Source organism: Macaca thibetana, chromosome 18, assembly GCF_024542745.1.
Source record: "Macaca thibetana thibetana isolate TM-01 chromosome 18, ASM2454274v1, whole genome shotgun sequence".
Lineage (NCBI taxonomy): Eukaryota > Metazoa > Chordata > Mammalia > Primates > Cercopithecidae > Macaca > Macaca thibetana.
Window position 1 is genome coordinate 66,087,678 of NC_065595.1, and position 26,256 is coordinate 66,113,933.

The 26,256-nt window shown below is 38.0% G+C and overlaps 1 protein-coding gene across 3 annotated transcripts in view; it reads left to right on the plus strand.

Moving 5' to 3' along the window:
* ARHGAP28 (Rho GTPase activating protein 28) overlaps positions 1-26,256 on the plus strand; it is a 192,612-nt gene that overhangs the window by 13,431 nt on the left and 152,925 nt on the right. Inside the window, exon 1 of one of the 3 annotated variants that reach the window (XM_050767462.1) lies at positions 1,807-11,620. The exons of the other annotated variants lie outside the window; for them this stretch is intronic. Within the exon in view, the coding sequence (XP_050623419.1) occupies positions 11,604-11,620 (17 nt within the window). The 5' untranslated portion in view covers positions 1,807-11,603. Of the gene's footprint in view, positions 1-1,806; positions 11,621-26,256 lie in introns of those variants that run through there. 3 annotated transcript variants of the gene reach the window in all.

Consider the following 26,256-nt stretch of genomic DNA (forward strand, 5'->3'; position numbering starts at 1 on the left):
TGCAGGACTTAAAAATCCATTTCTTTTTTTACTTAAAATCCTTTGATAATACATTTTTGCATATAGGATAAAACTTTATTCTTAGCCTCAAATAATATGGAAGCATTTCTAGAACAAGAATATTGTCTATTTTCTTCATTACTGGATCCTTAACTACCTTCCCCTCTCCCTCATCAGAGGGCCTGGCACTTACTAGAGTCTTAACAAATGGTTAACTGTGGAGGCTGAAGTGTGGAAATGTGATTTCTCTTTTGTTGGAAGCTACCAGGGAAGTCTTCCAAAATCTGAGCATCTCGTCCTTTGCAAAGTCTTTCCTGAGAGAGAAAATACACTAAATTAACCTTTATTCATAGAATCATATATACTATTGATAATATGCTATAGAAATAAGAATAATAAAAAATCAAACTGGCAACAATTATAAACAATAATAGCTTTATACATAAAATTGAGTGCAGCATGGATAGATAATTAATAGAAAGTAAATATATCCCTCGTTTTAAAAGATTAAATTTTACTTGAGTCATTTCACTCATTAAAACAAGAAGAAATTGAGCTCTGATTCTTGCAATAAAAAGTGAAATTAAACAAATATTTATTGAACCTCTCTATGCCATATGTGATTTTGGATGCTGGGGCTACAAAAATGGTTAATAGCTGGTCCTTAAGTGAGAAGTGTGTTCATGATCAATTTCTGCTGCATCCAAAGTTCACTCCTTGAGGACAGAAACTGTCTCTTATCTCTGTATCCTTAGCATTTTAGCCTACTGGCCCAGAATTGACACTCAGTATGTGAATGGTTCAATGAATGAATGATTGAAAAAAAAATGCATAAGATACTCTAGGAAAGGGGAGAAGATGTAACTAACATTTAGGGCTCGGGTTGGTGAGAGAGGGGTTAAGGAAAACTTCTTGGAGGAGTGGATAGCTCAATTAAGTCTAAAGAATGAGCATGAGTTAGTAGGGGGGGATTTTAAGAGTTGGAAGAGTGTTTTTGGCCAAAGAACCAGCGTAAGGAAGAGGCGTTGCAGCATGTAACCACAGATGCTGGTATTGCTGATACAATGAAATATGAGATGAGGGAGGGAGAGTAGAGACCATTTAATGTGCACTTTGAGTAAAATGATTAGGGTCAGACTGTACTCAGTGACATACCCAATTTCTTCATTTGGATTATGAAGGGGTTCCATTAGTTGACCTCAAGGGTCTTTTCTCACGCTTAAATTCTGTTTTTCCCTATTATTAAGTTGGAAGTGAGGGTAATTAGACAATCCTAGATTTTTAACTAAAACACAGTTTTAGACCTGTGCTAATTTTATGATAACACCTTTCTCCCCTCTCATTGAACTGTACTTATTTAATTGATCTCTCAGGTACTTTTGCTGTCTGTACAGTAGCATGAAATTGTTACCTAATTTTAGTACATTCCATTACTCAAAGTGGCGCTTGGTTTATTTCAATTAAGCTACCTAAGTCCAGATAATATATTAATAAGATGCTTGTGTTTAAGATTTTCTTTGAAAAATATAGCCTGTCCAATAAGCCAAACTGATTTTTGTTTTTCAGATGATTGTGAATTGACAACTGAATTAATAGGAATGTTAGGGAGTGTTTAAAAATGCTATAGCACCTTATTTTTTTATGTTTTTCAAAGTTAAAGACAGTGTTCACTAATAACTTCTTTTTGAAAGATGTATTTTATGTGCTAGTTTAATAATTTCATTTATACTTAATTACATTTAACTATGTTTATATTTCATTTAATTAAAATACTTTATACTTTATTTTGGCACAAAATTAGAAAAATTTAATAGAATTTAAATTAAACTGGAGACGTCCAAGAAACATGGGAGCATACTGTAGAATATTTTCCTTGTGTTTTTAATAATTCAATAAAACACACACACACATACATTTTAAGAGGAAAAATCTATTTCACTTTTTTTCCTCATTTTCTGCTTTTGAGTGTCCTCTGACATACTAGGTCCTAAAACTGATATCTGATGACATATTGCAAGAACGTGCCTGGGAAGGAAATGGGCTTAGAGGCTTGACAGGAATTTCCCTGCACCAAGGAACACTTTTTCACCTTTCTTTCCCCCTTCTTCACCTTTCTATCTTCACATCATCTTCTTATCCATTACCATGGAGGGAAAATTATATAATGGTAATGAATCTAAAGACCTCCAGGATTTCTGAAGCCGTACCCACAAACAAATAAAAATAAATGCTTTATTTAGTGATAACAGTCAGTTTAAAAATCGAGATATACTTCCTCTACCATAAAGTGCAGTGTTAAATATTCAGTTCCATGATTTTTGACCCATGTAACTACCATCCAAAACAAGATACAGAACATCTCCCTCACCCCAGACATTTTTTTCATGCACTTTGTTCCTTCAATTACTCCTTCCAGGCAACCCGTTTCTGACTTCTATCACCAGAGATTAGCATTGCCTGTTCGTGGAAGCCATCTAAATGGAGCATCACAGAATGTGTGATTTGTGTCTGGCCCCTTCGCTCGTCATAATGGTTTCTGACGTTCAGACACATCATTTCATCGGAGCCTGAAAGTGCCAGTAATGTGTACAGACCGTTTGGTGGTTTTATCCTGTTATTGTACCTGACTGTCATCCTGCTGTCTGGCAGCTATTGGCTGTTGGGTTAAGAGGGGCTGGGCAAGGAAGCAGGTTTAGAGTAAAACCCATTAAGAGGGGCTGGGCAAGGAAGCAGGTTTAGAGTAAAAGCAGGTTTAGAGTAAAACTGTGAGAAAACTGAACTCAAGAGTCTATTCCCAGGACACTGCATCTGGAGACTCATTTCTCCATTGTAGACCCAGCCAAGATTGGGATGTAAGCAAGTTTATTTTTGTGCCTGATCAATTTACTTTGGCTTCCTGGAGCCCTTCTATTTTCCCTGTAGTGCTCCACTAAGAGATCATTTTGTTCTAGCAAGGAACAGTCTTAGAATTTAAGGTGTTTTACCTTCCCAAAGCATATATACATTTCTTTAAACCTCTAATAGTGAGACTTCAGGTCTCATTCAGGGAACGGAATGTTCTTTAGGCAGGAAGTCACACACCTCGGTGCACGTAATTTAGACCGGGGTAGCACAGTTTTTCTGCAAAGGGTCAGTATTTTAGGCTTCGCTGGTTATATTTTCTCTGTTGGAACTCTACTGTTGTTATCGAAAAAGCAACCATAAACATTACATGAACCAATAGAGTTGATTGTGTTCTGATAAAACTTTATTTCGAGAAACAGGTAGTAGCCTGGATTTGGCCTGTGGGCCATAATGGTATCCGACTCCTTTAGATAGCTTTCTGTTCGGCCTACTCATGAGGCTTGTGTAGCAAGCTTATCCTAGCAAACTACGGAGAATTAGTTTTCCAGAATACAGAAAGCTGAAAGGAACCTGGGGTTGCACCTGTTACAATCTCTCGTTTTTAAGTGAGGACACTGAATCTTAGAGTAGTAAATTTTCAAGGTCACAAGGAATCAGTGAAGAGTCCAGACAATTCAGTCTTCAACAGTTTCTGATAGATATGAGTCATGTTACCTCAAATATAGTATCATGTTGACATTTGGAGGAACTGTCTTAGCTCATGCATTTTAAAGGAATAAAAGTGACAGAGAGAGAAACGGATAGAGGAATTCAGGTGGTAGTGTTCTGAAAACTTAAGCAGGGGTCAGCCAAGAAAGGATGAGAGTTATACATTTAGCAAGTAGATTGATTAATGAAACAAAAAACAGCACTGTATAGTGAACACTTTGTCCAAGTCAGTTTTAAAATTATATATGTGATGAATGAATAATAAATAATTTTAACTGAGAAAATAGAGACCTCTAGATTCTGTGATATTCAGTTCATTCATCCATTTACTCTTTCTTTTGATTTTTTTTTAGCAAACATTCATCAAGTATCTTCTCTTGAAGGTATCATGAAAGAGCAAAGCTAATCAAGACAGAGTTCCTGTGCTTGAGGAGCTGATACTGGAGCCCAGGCGTACTGGGAACCATTTCTTGTTTAGTATTGTATCCTCTGAAGAGGAAACAGGGTTTGCTTCACGGAGGACATGATATTTGAGTTGGGCATGTGGATATGCTGTGATATGTGTATATTGGTCTATAGATGAAGGTAGAGGGTAGGGAGAGGGAGTCAGTAATTCAGGTTGGATGTATTTAGGGATTGGCAAGCGAAGTAGCAGTAGTTTTTGTAGATATGTTTGGCAGGGTTTAATTTGTGGGATGAGATTGGCTCAACAGACCGCTTGTCAAAGAAATGTCAGTCGTTTCAGCCAAAGCAATTAAAATAAGTTAATAAAAGTGCCTCACTTTGGGAGGTTGTCTTCAACTCTATAGATGCCATATAGTCTATTGAAGTAATTAAAATACTGAATTTAATGTTAATGCATTAATCTGGAAAGAATCAGACTCAAGCAAAAAATTCTTTTAGCGCTCTTGAAGAGTTCATGCTTCCCCACACAAAAAATACCCAAATAACTGGTAGAAGCTACTTTACACATTGGAAGTAGCTGATTTAATAGCTGCTGATCATAAACATATGCTGGAATCATAGTGGTTCAGCCAGAGTGCCAGTATTCAGACTCCACATTTAGTAGAGACATGCATAACTCTTACCCCCAATGACTCACACTTTCTGTGTTTACCTTGGCTTGTGGTTGGATGACCCAGCTGGGTATCCAGTGTTGTGCACCAGAGGCACATGGGGCAAGCAGAGGGGGAAGGCTTTCACTTGACACTAATGAAACACTGGCCTGCCTTAGGCATTTTGGTACTTATGTGAATGCAAAAATATTACTAATAACAGAGCATATTTTGGAGGCCATCTCAAACCTGGTCAGCTGCATTTAAGCTCATGGCCACTGGTGCTGTGGAATGCACCCTTGTTTGCTTTGAAAGTGGTGAGGGAGATCTAGTTAGAGATTGTCTGCCTTCCTGGAATGACACCACCCCTAGAATAGAAATCTCCACATTCCCAAACAAGATTCAACCTAAATCAGCAAATACTCAATTCAACAAACCAGTTACTGCATCAATACCTATTTTGGGGAAATTTTACATTCAGGGTATCTTTACATTTATAGATACCATGACTATATTATATACCTGGAGAGAGCTCTCATAGTATTAAGAGTGTTTCTCTAGTACCTGGAGATTAGCTTTGAACAAGTATAGGGCAGTTCAATATAAAAATAGCACATGGCTAACATAGGGCCCGGCTCAAGTGACTGCTGTGTTGGAGGCTGCTGTCTGTGTTGTCTCCTTGAATCAGGACACTTCTGGGCAGCACTGCCATGATGGGCAACTTCTGTGGCTTGGATGTTTCTGGCTGATGTGAGAAAGCTGATGGAGCAGAGGCTGGGAGGACTCTGGGCATACAAGAAAATACCATATGAATAGGATGTTTCTGTTCTCAGAAGTGAAAAATGCTGGCAGTCAACATTTAACAAGGTCAGGGTCCAAGAAGTTACTGCCTTCTAGTCATTTCTCAAGGAAGGTATAGAGGAAGCCGAAGCCTTTCAGTATTTCCCACATGTTTACTGGAAATTATACAAATTGTTGACTAATAGGAAGACAAGGGAAATTAATCCTTTTTTTGACCCTCATGCCCACAATTTGTGGCCCATTTCCTAAATGGGAGTTTGCTCTGTGTTTCTAGTGCCTTCCTTGCTTTCCCATGTGGCTGTGTGATCTGCACAGGAGACCATCAGTCCCTACTCTTGTGTGCCAAGATGGAGGCAAAACACATTTGTTTATGTAAATGTTTATGCATGCAATATGTTTATGCATATTTGTTTATCCTCATTCTGAGGTTGGGGATAAAGTGCCAGCACATCTCTGCCCAATATAATCATAACATTAGACAAAAATGTTTGAGCTAAAAGTCAAAATCATAACATTAGACAAAAATGTTTGAGCTTAAAGTCAGTCAGTGCAAACAAGTGATCTGATCACTTGTTATATATTATCCATTCAGTAGGCCATAGTATACTCAAAATAGAAATTCAAGAAAGGCTAGCCAAAGTTATAGGTAGCAAATCAGTAGCATATGTTTATAGGAAAGTTAGAAATGTAAAAGCCAGATATTACTCTCTCTCCTACAGATATTCCTTGGTAGTACTGTCTGGCAAAATGCTGGACTGGAGAGAGATTTTCCTTTACCCAGGGTTTTATAGTCTGCTGTGATTGCATATAGCCTCCCAGCAATCAGTTTATAGGACATTTGAGCCCCAAGGACCCGTAGAAAACATGGAACCTTATTTTGCAAATGAAGAAGCTGAGATATTAATCAACTCAAGTCTCCAATGTTCTAACATTTCTCTGCCATTTTTTTAAATGGGAAGATCTCATCATCATGCTTTTTCACATTGTATTCTTGCCATTCCTTCCTATCTAATATGTGGCATTAGAGAATAGCATCACTCTGTCCACAGAGTGAGAGATAGCTTATATGTATCCAAACACAGATTTTGGGGGAATGCTTAGCATCCATAGATTCAAGATTGTACTCTTTCTCAGGCCTTGGTATAGATGACATATTTAGAGTAGTAATATAATCAGTCTGCCCTTTGAAAGGGAGTATTTTAATGAAAATGAGTGTTCTATTTTAAAATTTAAAATTAGGACATAATTAATTTTCACTGACAGGTTATTCTCAGGTAGTATAGTGTAGGTAGCTTCAAAAATATACCCTCAATGCACATTTAAAGTTCACTGAAGATTCCAAGAAGGAAAAAGGGATATATTCAAAACGGCATTTGTGATGATCTCCAACTCAGTTTTCTTTTCTGCGTTCCTTCCTTCTGTCTATTAGACTTTTCCTTTTGGAGAAGGCAACTTAAACTCCCATGCCTTACTGGGTGCCCGCTCTCATGTGTCTCTAGGTCTGCATGCATGGTATTAATTGCTAACGTCTACTAAGTGCTTCCTATAAAGCAAGCACTATTCCAAATGCTTTACATGTATTAAAGCCCCTACGGTTTACTCCTATGAGGTAGGAATTTTTTTGCTTCTAATTTTACAGATTTAGAAACTGAGATACAGGGTAACTAACTGACCCAAGTGAAGTATGGTAATGTCAACCCAAAACCCATGCTGCTGCTGTTGCTTTTTAAAAATTGTGGTAAAATATACATTCCACAATACAGCTCATGCCTCTTAGCCATCACACTGTGTTCCCTTTCTATACATCCTACTTCTTGGCCTGAAGAGCCTTTTTCCTGGTCTTCACCTGGTAAGTACTATAGTCCTCGGAGATTGGGTCATATGTTACCGTCTTAGTCTGTTTTCTGTTTCTATGAAAGAATATCAAAGACTGGATACTGTATAAAGAAAATAAGTTTGTTTAGCTGATGGTTCTAGAGGCTGGAAAGTCCAAGTGCTTGGTGCTGCATATGGCCAGGGCCTTTGTGCTGTGTCACAACATGGTGGAGGACATCACGTAGTGAGAGGGAAAGAGTGTGCCAGCTCAGGTCTTTCTTCTTCTTATGAAGCCACAGTCCCATCATGGAGGCCCACCCTGATTACCTTACCTAATCCTAATTACCTTTCAAAGGCTTTACCTCCAAATATCACCAACATATGAATTTGGGGATTAACTTGTCATCACATAAAATTTAAGGGACATATTTAAAACACAGCACTTAACATAATCTAAAGCCTTCCTTAGTACCTTTTCCTGTTTTCTTCCAATCTGGGTCTAGATTATTTCCTTTATGCTACCAGTGAACCCTGGGCCAGTTGCAGCCATAAATTTATTATTTCCAAAGGTAGTTAATGATGCTACTCCTCTGTAGCTGACCCCTACCCCTGCACTGGACTGCAGTTTCCCTGAGAGCAGAAGTCAGGGTTTATCTTTCTAATTTCAGTACCCAGCAACATGCCCTAGAAATATTTGTGGAATAGAGAGAGGGAGGCAATGTATGATTTTTTTAAATTGAAAAACAAAATAACTGACTGCTTAAAATTTTTCAGAGAAGACAATTTTTTACATTTTACAATGAGACATAGAAAATGATACACCAAAGAAACACAGAGAAATGTTAATCTAGGTCAGGTTCCACGTAGCCAGCTCCTGATATTTTCACTTTGTCAGATTTTATCTCTTGTAAAGAAAAAAAAAAAATTCCCAGGAGGTGAAAGAGAAAGGAAATGCTTTTGTTTTTCAACTGTGAAACTGGAGTTTCCATGACCTCATTGTGAGGCCATCGCTCTTCTTGGAGGTATTAATAATTTGTCTCTTGTTAGAGTGCAGCTTCTAATTTAGGGCTCAGTGACTTAGGGTGATTTAGAAGGGATCAGAAGACATAATTTTAAAGACTGGAAAATGATGGCCATGAGCAATATACATGGAAATTGATATTATTGGAGTTGGAGTATAGAAAGGCAAAATTCTCTGTGCCAGTTGCGTCAACAAGAAAATATTGTCCCACTGATGAGCACATACAAACTGGTTCTCTATGGGGGTGTCCACCCCTAGAGAGAACTGCCAGCCCCAGCAATAGCAGTTGCTCCCCCCAGCAGCGTCATAGATCACAAAATAAAATAGTGCTGTCTCTTTGTAATTGTGTAAGCCATAACATTTGCTGTATAATTTTCTTTTCTGATTTTAGCTTGATTTTCTGTCCTCAAAATCTCCTAGGGTTATAAACATAATTGGTGATTGCTAAGACAAGAAGCCAATTTTTCTATTATCAGAAATAGCAAAGTACCTTCCGTTTTTGAAGACTTGCTTACAAAACTTAAAAAAAATTCCAGGCATCTGGGAAATTGAAATTCATAAAATAATGTTTAATTAGAAAGGGAAGGAAGCTACATTTGTAGAACAGAGTAATTTGATTGTATTTTAACTATTAAATAGATTAATTTTCAAGGTGGTCATTCTTTATTATATGCACTTAATTGGCATTAGATTATATTAAGAATTTAAATTTAGCTCCCTTTACAAATTGGCCAATGCCCATTCACCCTTGGTAGACTAATAAGGTTTCTACTAAGCCGTGTTTTTTATTAATCCTCATTACTACTCTCAGAGAAAAGACACAAATAGGGCCAAATGGAATTCTTTCCACTATTGAGTTCAATAAACACAATTTCTGGAGCTGTTTCAACAGAATGTGCGCATTATTATAAATTATTGGAAACTCAGACCCAAATCCAAACAATGAAGCAAAACAGACCTTCCTGCCTGTTCTGATTGCACCACTGTCGTCACAAGTCAATAAACGTCTAGTGCTTCACTTTAAAATTTCTTACGAGCTTTTTCTTGGTTCTCTTTCTCCAACTTGGTCTCTCACAATCTTTTTGTGTCTACATTTGAGGTCATCTGTGTCTTTAGTGCAAACCTCATGCAGAATAACAAAGATTCCAGTTGCAGCAAAACCACAAAGTGCTAAATCCCTCAGCCTCTGCGTGAGGAAGGCCATGTCTAAGGAATACTGTGAAATGGGCTCTGTAGGCTTCTCCTGGGCTCAAAGTCAGTTCTTGCCTGGGAGTGCTGTGTGACACAGCAGGCTTTTCCTCCTCTCAGCTTAAGAGCATGGACCAGTGACAGTGAGGCCCTTTGTCCCTCTCAGCACTCCCTGACCATCCCTGGTCACAGTTCAGGAATGCAGAAGTTGGGCTTCTAAGAAATTAAGCTAGTATCGTTGCACCAAGTCATGGGTTTATGTTTTTGCTTTATATGTTCATAAGCATTTTATTTGCCTTCATTTTTGACCCACTAATTGACAATACTTTTTTTTCTTCTGTTGTTGCTATAAATACTACGTAGGGGTTTTAATGAAGTATTAATAGACCCTCAAGCTTTTCCTAATAAATCACAGGCTTTTGTATCTTACAGAAATGTTGCTTAGTTGAGCGATTCTGGGTCTAAACTAGATGTAATTTGCAAAGACGGAGAGAATAAAGGGATTTGTAATATTTAGGGGCCCAGTTTGAAATGGTACCAATGGATTTATTTTGTATTTTTTTAAGGGAAGAGTCCTTGAAAGAGACTATTAAATAATGTCTACTTATTTTCAGGACAATATTGTAATTGTAGAAGCTTAAAGTAGGAAAATTAGTTTAATGAGTGCCACTGCTCTTGTCTAAAAAGAAATTTCTTCAAATTACTCATTAAATTTTTTGGAGGTATTCCTATTTTATCAAATGTGAAGTGACAATAAGAACAGATACTGTGTTTTTATGAGACCAAATTGAGATCAACTATATTTTTTCTTCTTTGCTATCTGTATGTGTGATTCACAGAATTAATACAATCTTATGATTTACTCTGTAGTATACAAGAAAGTTTCAGTTTGTTCTATAAATGCAGACCACACTTTGAAGAACATAATATATACAACCTCACATCGTGTGAGATTTGAGATTGATGTTTAAAGATTATTCTTAGTAAAGTGGATATTTTCCAAATTAAATGAAAAGATAATATTTGGAGAAATTAGATTGAATTGGTTGAGGCATCTTATTTTTGCTGCTGTTTTTAAAGTTTGAGTTCTGATGGTCTTCCAGAGGCATAGCTACTGCATGTTCTGATTCTCTAGTAGCGTTTCATCTTCAAACATTTTCCCCCTAGCATACCAATTTTTGTCCTAGTAAATATGGCCTCTGCCCGTAAGAGACAGAAGAGGTTGCTGAAATTCTTAAAGGAATCTAATTGTAAAGCTGACACACAGAACCATGGTCACTTTTTGTGACTAGGATTTGCTCAAATTCTGGTCTATACTAGCACATTTGTTCTTCAGTATTACATCAATAGCTCTAAAATATATTATACAGTCGATCTCGGCAATGATTTCATTTGTTCTTGATGTCTACTTATCTCAAATACGACCATTTGCATGAAAGAACAAGGTAGCATGTAGGAAGAATGACTGTTTAAAACATTACTGTAGAGTGGAATATAGAATTTATTTTTGGCCACGTGACTCTGAAGCTAATTACTTTCCTTGAATCTTTAGTGATACTTATTTCTTTCTATTAAATGTGATCTTCAGTCCTTACTGCGGTTTCTCCCAAAAGGTACCACAAACCCAACAACTATTACAGCAAACCCATTAATGATATGTCATTATCATCAGGAGATTAAACTGTATTTGGATAAATAGGGCCATTTAATGTTGCTAAATTGTACCAGGAGAAGGGAATCGAATACAGTTCTGTACTGGGAATCATAAGCAGGATAAATTTAACTACTAAGATTTTAAGAATCCATGCTGGCTAAGAAAGGGAGAGCATTGTCAAAATTCTCAAGTCACTGAGTAGGATAGAGTTGGCAGTTGTCTCCCTGATACTCATTCACCGATGGCCTGGAGCAACTTTCCAAAACTAGTGACCAACTGTGCCCTCCAACATCCGTAATTTGGTGGACTGAGATAAGGGTAGAGTAATAAAACTTAATGCTTCAAGGCATATGTAAACTGTTCTTCTGCAGAGATAGGACAGGAATTTTCTCCGTTCTTTCTGCAGGTCAAGTTCCCAAGGATCTTCAGAAGTAATATTGTGAAATGAAGCCCTGGAGCTGGGAACCTGAATTTGCCAGCTAAGCTTCCCAAGTAGACTGTATGTCTGAGTGAATAAATGAATTTGATCCAAGGGTAAGGAGGTCAGGGGGTTTCTGTAAGGGGACTAAAAGAAAGTAAATTGGCTGGGAGTAGTGGGTCACGCCTGTAATCCCAACATTTTGGGAGGCCAAGACGGGTGGATCACTTGCAGTCAGGAGTTCAAGACCAGCTTGGCCAACATGGTGAAACCTCGTCTCTACCAAAAATACAAAAAAATTAGCCAGGTGTGGTGGTACACGTCTGTAATCCCAGCTACTTGGGAAACTGAGGCACGAGAATCACTTGAACCCAGGAGGCAAAGGCTGCAGTGAGCCGAGATCGCGCCATTGCACTCCAGCCTGGGTGACAGAGTGAGACTCTGTCTCAAAGGAAAAAAAAAAAGTACATTTTTGGAAGAATTTTAATATGATATGGAAAAAGCCTAGATCTCCTAAGGCAAGTGATGAGTGAAAGACAATATGGGAAAGACAATGTGAGAGAGTGAAGTTGAGTAGTGGCACCTTTCCAGAAAGTGACAATGGAATCCTTAAGGATATAAATGCCATTCGGGTCGTTGTAATAGACTAGAAGGCACTGAAGCAGGAGAGGCAGTGATTTGGCAAAAGGACTAGAGGGAAATGAAGTGTTTAAAGGCAGGAAGAGGCAGAAAAAGGAAAAACGGGGAAAAGCATTGTCAAGCTCATGATGGTAAGAACAATTGATTTTAGGATGAGGAAATGAAAGCATCAGAATTATTAAAACCATATAAAAACCAGTAATTATTTAAATTATTAAATTGACTTGTGCCAGTTGCACTGGTTGTGCCTCAGTAAGACAACTGTATATTTTATTATTCAAAATGAGACAACTGTGAGAGTGAACTTAACAATTATGCCTGGACAGCAGGTATAGCCGGGGGTTTTCTGAGCAAACCAGAACATGTGGTCATCTTATACCTGAATCTAAATATCATAAAATGTGGTATTCTATGTTTTCTAATGAGTGTCATCACTGATGAGCATTTGAGCAATTTCTTTTATATCAATAAACACCAAAAATATCAATTAAATCAATATATAGGTCTCAAATATTTTGGTTCATGTATAGAATCACAAAAGAATCAGGGCATTTTGGTTATAAGTCACTGTTATTTCACTTTCAGCCTCATCAGTATTGAAATAATCAACTCTGTTAATTTTGAAAGAAACAGATCTATAGGGAAGGGTAGGAGTCCTTGGAGCCAGACTGTTGGATTGGGATCCAGGCTCTTCTACTGACTGTGGGAACTTGGGCAGGTTATTTAGCCTCAGGGGCTCAGTTTCCTCCCTGGGGATAGTAACAGTATTAATCTCACAGATTTATTCTGAGAATTAAACACATTAATTAAAGACCTCAGAACGACAACTGCAACATAGATCTATGGAGGAACCAACTATTCTTTCATTACATTCTCAGGGTGCCCTGTTCTTTTTTTGCACAGTCCTTTGAATGATCATTCCCTGTCCTCTTTCCCTTCCCTCTCTTCCTATTCCATCTCCATTACTTTAAGGTGTTAAAAATTCCAAATTGAGTAAGGAAAATAACTCTCATAGAAATGACGTTCAGAAAATATCCTTTCTACTTTAGCTTATGTTAGAAGAATAAGATCCCACATAGAAGGGGGATCTTCCAAACCTAATAAATGTAGAGGTTGATTTCTTAATATCCAAATTATTGATCATGATGATTTAATCGAAACTGAAGGATTAATTTAAATTGAAAAAATGTTCGTTATTTGGTGTATAGTCAGAGTTTTCTAGAAGGACAGAACTAATAGGATATATGTATTTATGAAAGGGAGTTTATTAAGGAGAATTAACTCACACGATCACAAGGTGAAGTACCACAGGGAGCAAGGAAGGTGGTAGTGGCTCAGTCCGAGTCCAAAATCTCAAAAGTAGGGAAGCCGACAGTGCAGCCTTCAATCTGTGGCCAAAGGCTGAGAGCCACTGGTGTAAGTCCAAGAGTCCAAAAGTCAAAGAACTTGGAATCTAACGTTCAAAGGCAGGAAGCATCCAGCATGGGAGAAAGATGAAGACCACAAGACTCTGCAAGTCCACTGCTCCCATCTTCTTCTGCCTGCTTTATTCTAGCTGCGTGGGCAGTTGATTGGATGGTGCCCACCCATACTGAGGGTGGGTCTGCCTCTCCCAGTCCACTGACTCAAATGTTAATCTCCTTTGGCAACACCCTCACAGACACACCAGGAAAAATGCTTTGCATCCTTCAATCCAATCAAGTTGGCACTTAATATTAACCCTCACACTTGGGTCTTGACAATAAAAAGCATTACTTAGAAAATCAAGAAAATATTCTTTCTAACCCTTTGCAAAGAATATGACCTGCTTAATAGTTATCACAAATGGCAAATAGCAGTATTTTTTGGAAACAAGGAAACTGCTTAGTGGAATAAGCCATTATTTCACATGGTGAAGTTTGGAAAACAGGAGAAAACCCTGTTAGACATTTGTAGAGATATGTAGGAAAATAGGGGATAGGGCAATGTGTAAAGCAAGAAGGGAAATAAATGAAATAAAGCAAAAGAAGCAAATTGTCTTTAGAAAGATGGGTCAGAGGCAGAGATAAATGAGAACAGAAGCTTGACCAGCTTTACATATTGAGAGGAATGTATCTGAAGTAGGAATTCTAGGAACATACCAATGATTCATACAAAACCAGGATTTTACAGTCATTATGATGTTACTTTTTTAGAGAAATAAAATCCATACAGATTTGGTAAAAGGAGCATTCGAAGTCGTGATCAATGTTCTAGCTTACCTATCCTATTTAATTAAGAATCAAGCAGTGACAAGTGTATATATGTTTCCAAAATTTTGTGATCTCTTTCTCCCTATGTCCTCCTCTCCATCATTGCAAAGTTAATGGGACCTGTGACATCAAAGACAAGAAACAGACCAAGTATCCAATGTTTTCAGCAACTTTGGTAAATTCTTTAAAAACCTGGTGGAGTCAAAGGTCTTTCCAGCATCCAGTAGAATAAAGCATTGAACACAGAGTTAGCTGTTCAAGGCACACAAGCAGGAGTATGGATCAAGCTCACACAGCACTGTCCCGGAAGATAAATGAGCTCTGCCCTTAGATTATCTGCCCAGTCAAAAGACTTAGTAGCATGGTTTCCCTGAGACTGGGCCTCAGCATTCCTAAACCGAGCTATAAATTTTTGACTCTGAGGGCCATTTTCCAAGTACCACTAAGTTCTTTTTTGTGCTGTATTAAATAGCTATTTCCCAAGTTTATTGGCGAAGGGTTTGAGAAACAAACTGATGCCTGAGGAATTCTTCTTTTGACCTATGTTACTGCATGGAGTTGTAGGTTTGCTAGCAATATTATTTCAGATAATCCGAGTGAGACATTCCTGTGGCAAACATACTATAATAAAACCGTCAGATGAGCAATGGGTGAGGGGCTGGGGAACTTGTTAAAAGCCATAAAGCATAACTAAGATTGTCCTTTTTTGCTTTGGTTTAAGGTGTAGCTTCTGCTCTGGAGTCTGGTGCTTGCTTGTCTTTTTTTTTGAAACAATGTCTCACTCCATCGCCCAGGCTGGAGTATGGTGGCATGATCACTGCAACCTCTGCCTCCCAAGTTCAAATGATTCTCCAGCCTCAGCCTCCCGAGTAGCTGGGATTACAAGCACACGCCACTATGCCCGGCTAATTTTTGTAATTTTAGTAGAGATGGGGTTGCTCCATGTTAGCCAGGCTGGTCTCGAACTCCTGACCTTAGGTGATCCGCCCACCCCGGCCTTCCAAAGTGCTGGGATTACAGGCGTGAGCCACTTCACCCAGCCACTTGCTTGTCTTTTAACATTGTACCAGAAAACCAGAAGGGAAAGGGTGAGAAATACAAATTGTCCAGTTTTCCTCCTAGCTGCTTGGTCTAGTTAAACATTTGTAGGTACCAGACCTGAAAATAAGAATTTATGGTATTTATGATTTTTTTTCTCTATCTAGTCACTTATTATCTCAGATAAATGAGAATCGTGGTCTTCAATTAGAGAAGATCAAAGGCAAATCAGGAAATAGTGATTTATTTATTATAAGAGTCAGGTAATGACATAGTACTGCTTTAGATTTGTTCTGAAATAATATGGAACTTGTTGCTCTATTAGATAGATTTTTATTAATGAGCTTTAAAAATCATACTTAATACACATATGACACAGTAAAATTAAGTTTGAATAAAATCGTTGGTTAAAATCAATTTAAATTTAGTACTTAGTATGTATGGAGTAGGCTTTTCTTTTTAGATACTTACTGTGGTTTGTTATCGGCATTATTTCACCGATGATACCTTACATATAATTTGAAAGGAGGCAAATTCAGATATACTGGCAGCTGGAGATTTAGTTCTTAATCTCAAATCCTTTTAGGCGCAGTTACTCAAATTTCAGAATGTTTTATTAAAGAGTTGGTAGGAAAATTTGGAAAAAAGCTAGGCTTTTCAAAAAGTAAAGTTTAATCAAAAAAGGCAAGCCTAGAAATGAATAAGGAAATTCTGCTTTTCACTTAGAACATTCTATTAATGATCCATAAAAGCGTATGTTTAGATATAGTTTTTATTATTTCATATCTTTTCTGTAGTATATAAAGTTACAGGGACTTACCTTCATTTTGGTGGTTCTCTAATTTGTTTTTAAATGCTACTAGTTTTAGTCAGAGTTATGCTGCATAAAATATGGTTGGTTCTTTTTAAAATGTATATTCAGAGCTTGAGCCCTGCACCTAATAGGTTTAAGAATTCAAAATACGCTGGATATGCTTATGGAACATCAGTATTAAATGAGTGAAGAAATTGAAATCTACAACGTTATCTATATGGAAATTACAATAGCAGAAACAAAAAGTAAATAGTAGCTAAAATTGGAGCACTTTCAGATTCCTATCTTATCTTGAAAAACTATGAAAGAATAACAGAGAAACTAGGCTCTTACACCCAGCAGCAAAGTTCCCCTGCTAAAGAATAACCTGACTTTAAATTTCACCCCCACGTCACCGCTTCCCACTGGGTTGAAAAACTGTGGTCACAGGTGATTGATTCCTTTTTCAGAAGGCAGTTCATTGAGATCGGTATCAGAACCTTGTTTGATTCAACAAGAAGGCTATGCTAATTGTTGGGCTATTTTCTCGGCGAGGGGCATCAAACTGTAATCAGGAATTTTAGAGGAAACTTGTGATCAAAACATTTGCATCAGGAGTTCAAACAAAGAATTCAATGTGCTAAAATAATGAAGTGAATCTTCTCTGTCATGGAATTGTATCCTAACTATACCTGCCTATGTAAGTTCAAACGCACACACGCACAAGCTACATGTTTTGGAGAATTGCAGTGAACAGATAGTTTTTTTTCCGCGTTAGAAACATTGGGCCACTTTGAAAGTTTGGTGACAGTAAATTTGCAAATAAGATTATTTTCATTTTCCAAGTTAAAAAATTGTAAGTTTCTGATGCTGTGATTGAAAGCAAAAGAAGTATAATTTGTAAGAGAACTCTCAAAGTCAAGATCCTCTTATCCTAAAAACAAGACTACAGTCCCCAGCACACCAAGAAATTCTTAGGTCCAGATAAGAAACAAACTCAGAATTCAGCAAGTACATTGTAAAAGTATACAGTATAGTATAATGAACATACAGTAAAATAATGAAATTTAAATGCATGGCTTCTGTGAAATTATTTTTAAAGAATTTTTAAACTAGCAGAAAAGTTTATTTTTACTGACGGTTCTGTTGTTTTTACAACACATTCAAAACACTTTCTACAGAAGCTTTTAGTTCCTTAGCAAGATAAAAGATTTCTCACTAAGAAAATGGATTGCTTTGATAAAGCAATAATTAGCATCGATGTCAAATTTATTATTATCCAAATTATTATCTCAATTTAGCTATTGCAATAGAGCTTTCCCTTTAAAACCTCCATCACCGTTACTATTACTTTACATTCTGATCTTTAATTCATAGGAAGGGATTTGTTACAGTTAGTCTGGGTCAGTGACTCAATCTCTTCAAGAGGACGAAACACCAAAATAGGCCTTGTACTTTCCTGGATTCTTTTCATGTTACTGATTTTACCTGGGTGTAATTCAGAATACAAATGTAGAAGTTGTGTGTATCCATATCAGGGGTCCTTAGAATATGGGAAGATGAGATTGTGGGATTATACTTAGGTCTCTGTATACAACAACCTTTTTTATTTTTCCAAGTTAAATTCAGTCTTTAAAATGCATGTAAACATACACAAAACAGCATATATATTATACAATTCCCTTTATATAGTATACAAAATAAGCAACACTAATTGGGGGTATCAGAAGTAAGGTTAGTAGCATCCTAGAGATGGGGTGGGGGTGAGGGCAGGGGCGGGTAGTGAGTGCAAGAGACATGAGGCGAGCTCCTGAGTTACTCTTCTTTTCCTGATTTCAGTGACATTTCATAGGTGTATTCTGTCTGTGAAAACTCATCTGGCGATCCACTTATGGTTCTGTTTTCTCATGTATATTACATTAAAATGTTTTTAAAGGCATGTGCATTAGTAAACATGGAATTTTGGTTCCTCAGCTTGGGTCTTGGATATTCACCCAAATACAAGTTGGAGAGGCTGCTTACATGCACACATATCTCACAGATCTTGGAGTCTAGTCCACAGTGTTAAGTGAAGGAAACAGTATTGATGGAGGCAGACATTGCCACTGCTTAACCCACAGCATGCATCTGGGCTCCTAGGCCCTAGGCTTGGACCATCAGCCGCCCAGCCGTATTATAATCTGTTAGCAGGTGTGGATGAGGACCAAGGATCAGATTCAGGAAGGGCCAGTGGTCAGTGAGGAAATGGGGAAGTAAAGCCAACAAGCCAAGCATTGTTAATGATTGAATGACCTCCAGATATGTACCTTCAGCCCAGCCTCCTTCCTGAGTAGTGGTTTTCAACTTGGGCTCTGCAATTAGGAAGACTCAATTCCTCTTTTAGCTTGGCCATTTTGTAGCTGTGAGCCTTTGGCCAAGTTATGTTATCTCATTAAGGCTGAGCTTCCTTATTTGTAAGAAGATGTATGATAATACAGAGTTGTTGGCACACTCTGTGGTTATATGGGAAAGGTTTAAGAAGGGTAGATAGCGAGGGTAGTTTCCATCAATAACCAGTGGTCTACAGGCAGTTCCACAGGTTTCTTAATTTCAAGAGGTCCAGTTTTTACTTTGTCATCTCTGCTCACCATTATCTACCCATTTGCTGGTAGCATAGGAATCATTCTCCTTTTCTCCTTCCCTCTACCAGTCACCCCATTGATTAGCTTTCCAGTGTGTGTCAGTTTCTTTCATCTGCATGGAGTGACTCAAGCTCTCAGCCTTTCTGGCTTGTCCTACTTCAGATGCCTCCCAGGTGCACATCCTGCTCCAAAAGTTTCTTATAATGCAGACAGTGATTTTTCTAAAATACAAGTTCAACCATGCCACACACACACACACTGCTTGAAATTCTATAATGGTTTTCATTGTCCTTAGGGTAACCTGAACTGCTTAATATTTTATACCACCTTATAAGGCCTTACATGGCCTGATTTGCCGCCACTTCCCTCTCTAGCTTCAAATTTTGCTGTTTCTCTTTTTCAGTCTGTACTGCAAAAGGATGTAATTTCATTCAGTTTCCCCTTCAACATGCTACACATCCTCTTTCAATTCACGCATGATACTCCTTCTGTTAGAAATAGTCTGCTGTGTCTCCCCCATTGTTATGAAATGAACTGTGTTCCCCCAGAATTTATATGTTGAGGTCTAATCCCCTGAATCTCAGAATGTGACTATATTTAGAGATAGGGCCTTTAAATAGTTAGTTAAGTGAAAATAGAGCCTAATCTAGTATCCTGTACTGGTGTCCTTACATGAAGAGAAGATTAGGACAGAGGGAAGACCAGGTGAAAATGTGGGGGGAAGACAGCCATCTATGAGCCAAGGAGAGAAGCCTCAGGAGAAACCAACGCTGTCAGTACCTTGATCTTAGACTTTTAATTTCCAGAACTGTGAGAAAAAAAAAATCTTAAGCCGTCTAGTCTGTGACATTTTGTTATGGCAGCTCGAGCAGAGTAATATTCCCACAATGAATTCACTTCCCTGCTTCGGGACTGAGCGTAGAAATAATGTTTTCTAGGGTACTCTCTGGATCAGGCCAGGTGCCCTCTGATTGGCATAACACCACCAAAACTATATTGACCATTCACCATGCCTTGTATCATCCCATTTAATTTTCACAATAACTTTATGAGAGGGATGGTTTTTTGTTTGTTCGTTTGTTTGTTTTGAGATGGAGTCTTGCAGTGTCTCCCAAGCCAGAGTGCAGTGGCGCGATCTCAGCTCGCTGCAACCTCTGCCTCAAGCCATTCTCCTGCCTCAGCCTCCCAAGCAGCTGGGACTACAGGCATGTACCACCATGCCTGCCTCATTTTTGTATTTTTAATAAAGATGGGGTTTCACATGTTGGCCAGGCTGGTCTCGAACTCCTGACCTCAAGTGATTTGCCTGCCTCGGCTTCCCAAAGCGCTTGAATTACAAGCATGAGCCACCACTCCTGGCCACAAGAGATGATTTTATCATCCTAAATTCACCAATTAGAAAACTGGGGAAAAGAGGAGTTGCTAGACATGTACAGATGATCCAATCTCTTTCCTCAGTTCTTATTTGTCAAGGAAGAATATTCCTGCACACCTTTTAGAGTCTGACTTCCAGACTAGCCTTATTACTGTGTCATAGCAGTCATCCTACTTTACTGCAGACACTTGTTTAATTTTCTTCTCTGCTAGTCTCAAAGCTCCAGGAGCACAAAGCCCATGTCTGGATTTTTTTTCTCTGACCCGTATCAGCCAGTGTCCAGCACAATGTGTGTCCCACAAATATGTGCTGGGTGCTCCCAGCTCCAGTGCTGAGACAAGTGATCTGCCAGTAGTCTCGCCTGGTCCATGGATGGGGAAGGAGAACAGCAGTGCTCTTTAGGTGGGGAGGATACAGGAGCTGAAGTGCAGCGGAGAGGGCATAGGTGAGCACAGCGCTCTGAGCTTCTCCCTCTTCTCTCTCCACAGTTTTTGCAGTTCTCTTTATTTGGTTCTGTTTATTTGGTTTAGAAAAAGAAAGTATGAAAGCAGAGAAATAATTATCAAGAATATGCTATATCCAATCTTTATTCGTCCAATCTAGTTGGCTGTTTTTCCCATCAAACTATAGAAAAAACAGCTTTCTTTAGAAATTAGGAATACGGATGATAAAATCTGATTCCACACACTTTAAGTTGTCCATGGAAGGAGTCCTTGTAGACATGAAAGAATGAGGTAGTCATTTCAGTGAAACGAAGGGCAAATAGCTCAATTACTGAATTGCTTGATATTAGAAAAAAGAACATGAATTGGTACCTTTTCTAGAATTTCACAGGCACTTCCTACAATCCAAGGTCCATGAATATTAGTGTAAGCCCACGTCCAAAGAGATCAAAGGAAATATTAGCTCCCTACGTTAGTCATTTTAGTAGCTGTCTTGATGATCAGATTGAAAAACCATAGTGTATGTAGAGTTTGGCATTATCGAGGTTTCAAGCATCCTCTAGGGGTCTTGGAGCATATCCCCTGAGGAGAAGGAGGGACCACCCTATATCTTAAGAGAGGCTTAAAGTGTTGTTAGACACTTCTCCAGAGGAAGATGGCTCCTCCCTAGAATCAGGGAAGGCATCAGCCAGAGACTAAGTTGGCCCTGACATTATTGTAGTAACCCCTCTTCAGGAGCTGAAAGCCTGCCACCAGCCTCCCTGAGGCAGCCGGCAGTTCTCTGACTGGATCTGACCTATATGTTAGACCAGTGAAGGAGCTAAGAGAGATTTCATGTTTAAGCCTGCTTTAGAATTCAAATCAAATAAAACTCTTATAAGGTTATTCTGCATCTTATCCCTATAATGGAGCAATTCAAGCCTGAAAACAATGACTGGACTTTCTGCATGTTAAACTCTGACCTGGGTGCTAAAAAATGCTAATGTTAGAAATTGCGGACAGTTGCGGTCTGACCATTTTATTGCATTACTTTACATTACTTAAACATAAAGTCCTGTGCTATTGAGTTTAAACCAAATGACCAATACAATTGAGGCATTTATCTCCAACGGAGGACTTAAAATGGAAAAAAAAAAAAAAAAAAAAAAAAAGACTCAACAATAATTATTGCTACAGGCTTTAGCAGTCAGACAGATGTTATCAGGTAATACTAGATTTGATTTGCTAATGTTTTGCTGAGGATTTCTGTGTCTATGTTTGTAAACGATGTGGGTCCGTAGGTTTTTGTTTTGGTAATGTCTTTGTACAGATGGTTTTGGTATCATTATAATCCTGGCTTCTTACAATGAGTTGAGAAGAGTTCCTTTTACCTGTTTTTTGTGCAAGTTTGGTTTCTTCCTTAATGTTTAGTAGCCTATTCGTGAAGCTATCTGGGCTTGGAGTTATCTTTGCGGGAAGGTTTTAAATTATGAATTCAATTTCTTTAATAAATATGGGTTGATCTCATTTCTTCTGTCAGTTCTAATAAATTATCTTTTAAGGCATTTGTCCATTTCATATAAGCTGTTGAATTTCTTGTCATAGAATTCTTCAAAATATGCCCTTATTTTCTGTTTGTAATCTGTAGGATTTTTAGGTACAATCTTCTTTTTTTCCTTTCCAACACTACTTATTTTTGGATCCAGCTGAGCTATAAATTTATTAATTTTACATATCTTTTCCAAATCCTGCTTCTTAAAAATTTTTTCTATTGTTTGCCAGCTTACTGCTTACTGTTTCATCGATTTTTGCTCTTCATTATTTCTTTGCTTCTATTTACTTTTGACTTAATTTAATGCTCTTCTTTTAATAGCTTCCCTAAAGTGGAAGCTTAGATAATTGATTTTGTATCTCCCTTCTATTTTAATATAAACATTTATTACTATAAAATTCCCTCTGAGGATTGCTTTAGCTGCATCCCATATATATTGGTTTGTTGGAGTTTTCTTACTATTGAGTTCAAAATATTTTCTAATTTCTTTTGGGATTTCTTCCTTGACTTTTCTGGATATTTGAAAGTGTGTTGCTTAATTTCCAATCTTTGGGGATTTTCTAGGTATTAAAAAATCAATTTCTAATTTAATTCCATTGTGGTCAAAGAACATACTTTGCATGAATTAAGTCCTTTAAAATTTCTTGAGACTTGTTTTATGGCTTGTCATATGATTTATCTTGGGAATGTTCCCTGGGAACCTAAAAAAGAATGTGTAGTCCACTCTTTGGGATGAAAGTAGTCTATGAAGATCCATTAAGTGAATTTGGCTGATGCTATTGTTTGTTTTCTTTATTTTTCCTGATTTTCTGTCTACTTGTCCTATCCCTTACTGAGAGCAGAGTGTTGAAATCTCCAGCTGTAATTGTGCATGTCTCTCCTTCCAGTTCTGAAGGGTTTTTATTTCAAATACTTTGAAGCACTGTGTTTCAGGACATACCCATTTAGGATTGTTAGGTTTTCTTGATGAATTCAATCATTTATCATAAATAAATATCCCTCTTTGTCGTTAGTCCTAGTTCTTTTTCTGAAGTTGTAACAACCATAGAGTTGTGCTGCTAAGACCTCCTTTCCAAAAGAGTGGAATCCTTAGCCCACAGACTCAGTTGCCACACCTCAGGACCTGCCAGTCTTCCTGTAGTGGCTCTGCTCTCCCCAGGATGCCACTGGCCCATGACTGAGCACAGCATGGTACTAGACCGGGCCGATACAGCCCCAATGCCAGCTCCGCTGGTGGGCAGTTTCAGCTGGGGGATCTCTGTAGGCCTGGCTGAGACTTTTGGGGACCTACACCGCAGTCCCAGACTCTTCCTACTCAAGTCTTTTTTCCATTCTCTGATCATGGTTTTCAGATCTGCAGTCATGTTTGAAGGCTTTTCTGTACCCAGTGTGACTCCCACTTACCTTAATCTTTCATGGCTGTTTCCCCGCAGTACATTTCCTGAGCCTCTGATTCAGTATTGATAACTGCTTCATGCGGGACCCAAGCTGCTGCACAGATCTGCCTGTCTGAGTGATGTGGCCAACCCAGCTTTCTTATGATTCGCGTTTGCATGGCATATCTTGGTCTGTCCTTTACTTTTCCTGTGCGTATGTCTTTATGAAGTGTGAAGACAGCATATATGCTTGGGTTTACTTGAGTTTTGCTTTTTTTTTTTTTTTTTGTATTTTATTTTATCTCTACTCTTTTAGCTCTCTGTTCATTATTTTTCATGATTGCTGCAGAGTTTACAACGTGACACTTTATCTTATCACATTCCACCTTTGAATAATGCTATCATTTCGTGTATAAGAATCTTATGATTTTTGCTTTCATTTTTTCTTCCTCCCCTTTTTGCTGCTATCATATATTTTATTTATTACATATGTCATAAGCCTTAAAATACATTATTATTTTTGTTTCATACAGTCAATTTTATTTTAAAGAAATCAAAATAAGAAAATAATTTCTTTTATATGTACCCACATGTTTACAATTCCCCATATTTTTATTCTCTTGTAGAGGTCCAAGTTTCCATCTGGTAATATTTTCTTTCTGCTTGAAAAATTTTACATTCTAGTATTTTTTTTCTAGTGCAGATTGGCTGGCTCTGTGCTTTTGTTTGTCTAAAAAAGTATTTATCTAGTCTTCTTTTATGAAGGATAACTTCACTGGATATGGAATTTTAGGTTGATCATTTTTTTCTTTTAACACTTTAAAGATGTTGCTCTACTGCTTTTAGCTTGTGTTGTTCCTGACAAGAAGTTTGCAGTTATTCTTATCTTTGTTCTTCTGTATGTAATATGTCTGTTTTTTCCTACTCTGCTGCTGTCAATATTTTCTCTTTATCCTGTTTTTCAGCAATTACATCATTATATGCCTGTCTGGTTTTGTGTTATCTTTCTTCGTGTTCACTGAGTTTCTTGAACTTGTGATCTATAGTTTTCAACAAACTGGGAAAATTTTCAGCCATTATTTCTTTAAATCAGTTCCCCCTCCCAATCCCCATCCTAGCACTCCAGTACCACATATGTTGGACTACTCCATGTCATCCCACAGGTCACTCAGACTCTATTCAATTTTTCCAAACACTTGTTCCCCGTGTGTTTCAGTTTGAGTATTTTCCATATTTTGTCTCCAAATTTATTGGTCTCTTGTTCTGCAGTGGATTAATGTGCTGATAATTCTATCTAGTATATTTTTCATTTCAGATATTTTGTTCATTTCCAGAAAGTTTTATTTTCTTATCTCCCATTTCTCTCCTCTTATTTTTCTTTTTAAGTCCTTAAATAGTTGAGCATATTTATGATTTCTCTTTTTATGCCCTTGTGTGCTAATTCCACTACTCTCGACTCTGTCATTTCTGAGTCTGTTTTTGTGCCTCATTTTCTTGCTTCTTTGCACGTATGTAGTTTTTCAGTGAATGCTGGACTTGTTATTTTGTTGTTGTTCAATGCAAAGTTTTATTGCCTTTCTTTTAAAGTTTTGTTAAGGGAGGTCTAGAGTAGACTTTCCTTAGGCTGATTTAGTTTCACTAAAGTGAGAGACTTCTGGGGTTTTCACTAAAACCCCAGGTTCTCAACAAAGACTTTCTATTCTGATTGGTCCAAGGTCAAATGCCTCCCAGCCGTTTAGGAGCTCTGGGAATTGCTTAACTTATAGAAGATCTTTTTTTGGGGGGGTCAGGGGCTGCTCTCTGAAGTTGACCCTGCATATGAGTGACTTAATATTTAGCAACAAACTCAAGGAAACCCATATGGATTAACTGAGCTCTTTGTCTCTATAACTTCTTCCTGTCAGATACTTTTTCTACCAAATTCCATCTGCCTTAGCCTCCCTGAACTCTGTTCTATGTCCCCTTAACTCAGTGATACCCCAGTGTTCTTGGCTTCCCCTTGCTGTACAGCTCATCTGAGCCGTTCATCCAGCTGGAAAGCTAGGATGCCTGTAGGACTCACTCACCATTCCCCTTCTCTCAGGCATCACATCTTCTGTTGTGCTTCCTCTCATCCGATGTCTATAAACAGTTTTTTTATGTAGTTTATGTAGTTATCTAGTTATTTATGGTGGCAAGGCTAATCTAATATCAGTCAATCCATTATGGCCAGAAACAATTTCAGCTTTTATAAATATTCTGGGTGTTTCCTTCTAGACATTAAGGTAGCCCTTAAGACCCTCTTTAGAGTTGAGAGAGAAGCAACTTTTTGAGAAGAGACTCCAGGGCCGTTGATTGTGCCCTGGACTGACACAGACTGATATCAGACACAGGACCATAGTTGGGCATCCCAGATAGGAAGGAGATCTGACAACTGGAAGGTGAGGGGTTGCTGTGGCTCCTGCTCCTCCCAGGTCCTGTTTCCCAGTCATATTTCACACATAAGGAATATAAGTCAGGGACAACCTGTACATCCAAACTATTCGAAGAACGTAATTTCCTAACTGGGGCTCCATATCTATCATTTCATTTATGGATGTGAATTTTCTTTCTCCTTTGCATGTCCATGGCAATTTAAATATTTCTTTAATCTTTTTCTTCTGCATCAATGCTCTTTATTTAGGACTTCCAAAAGCGAGGAACTCTGTTAAGGGATTTGCATTCAT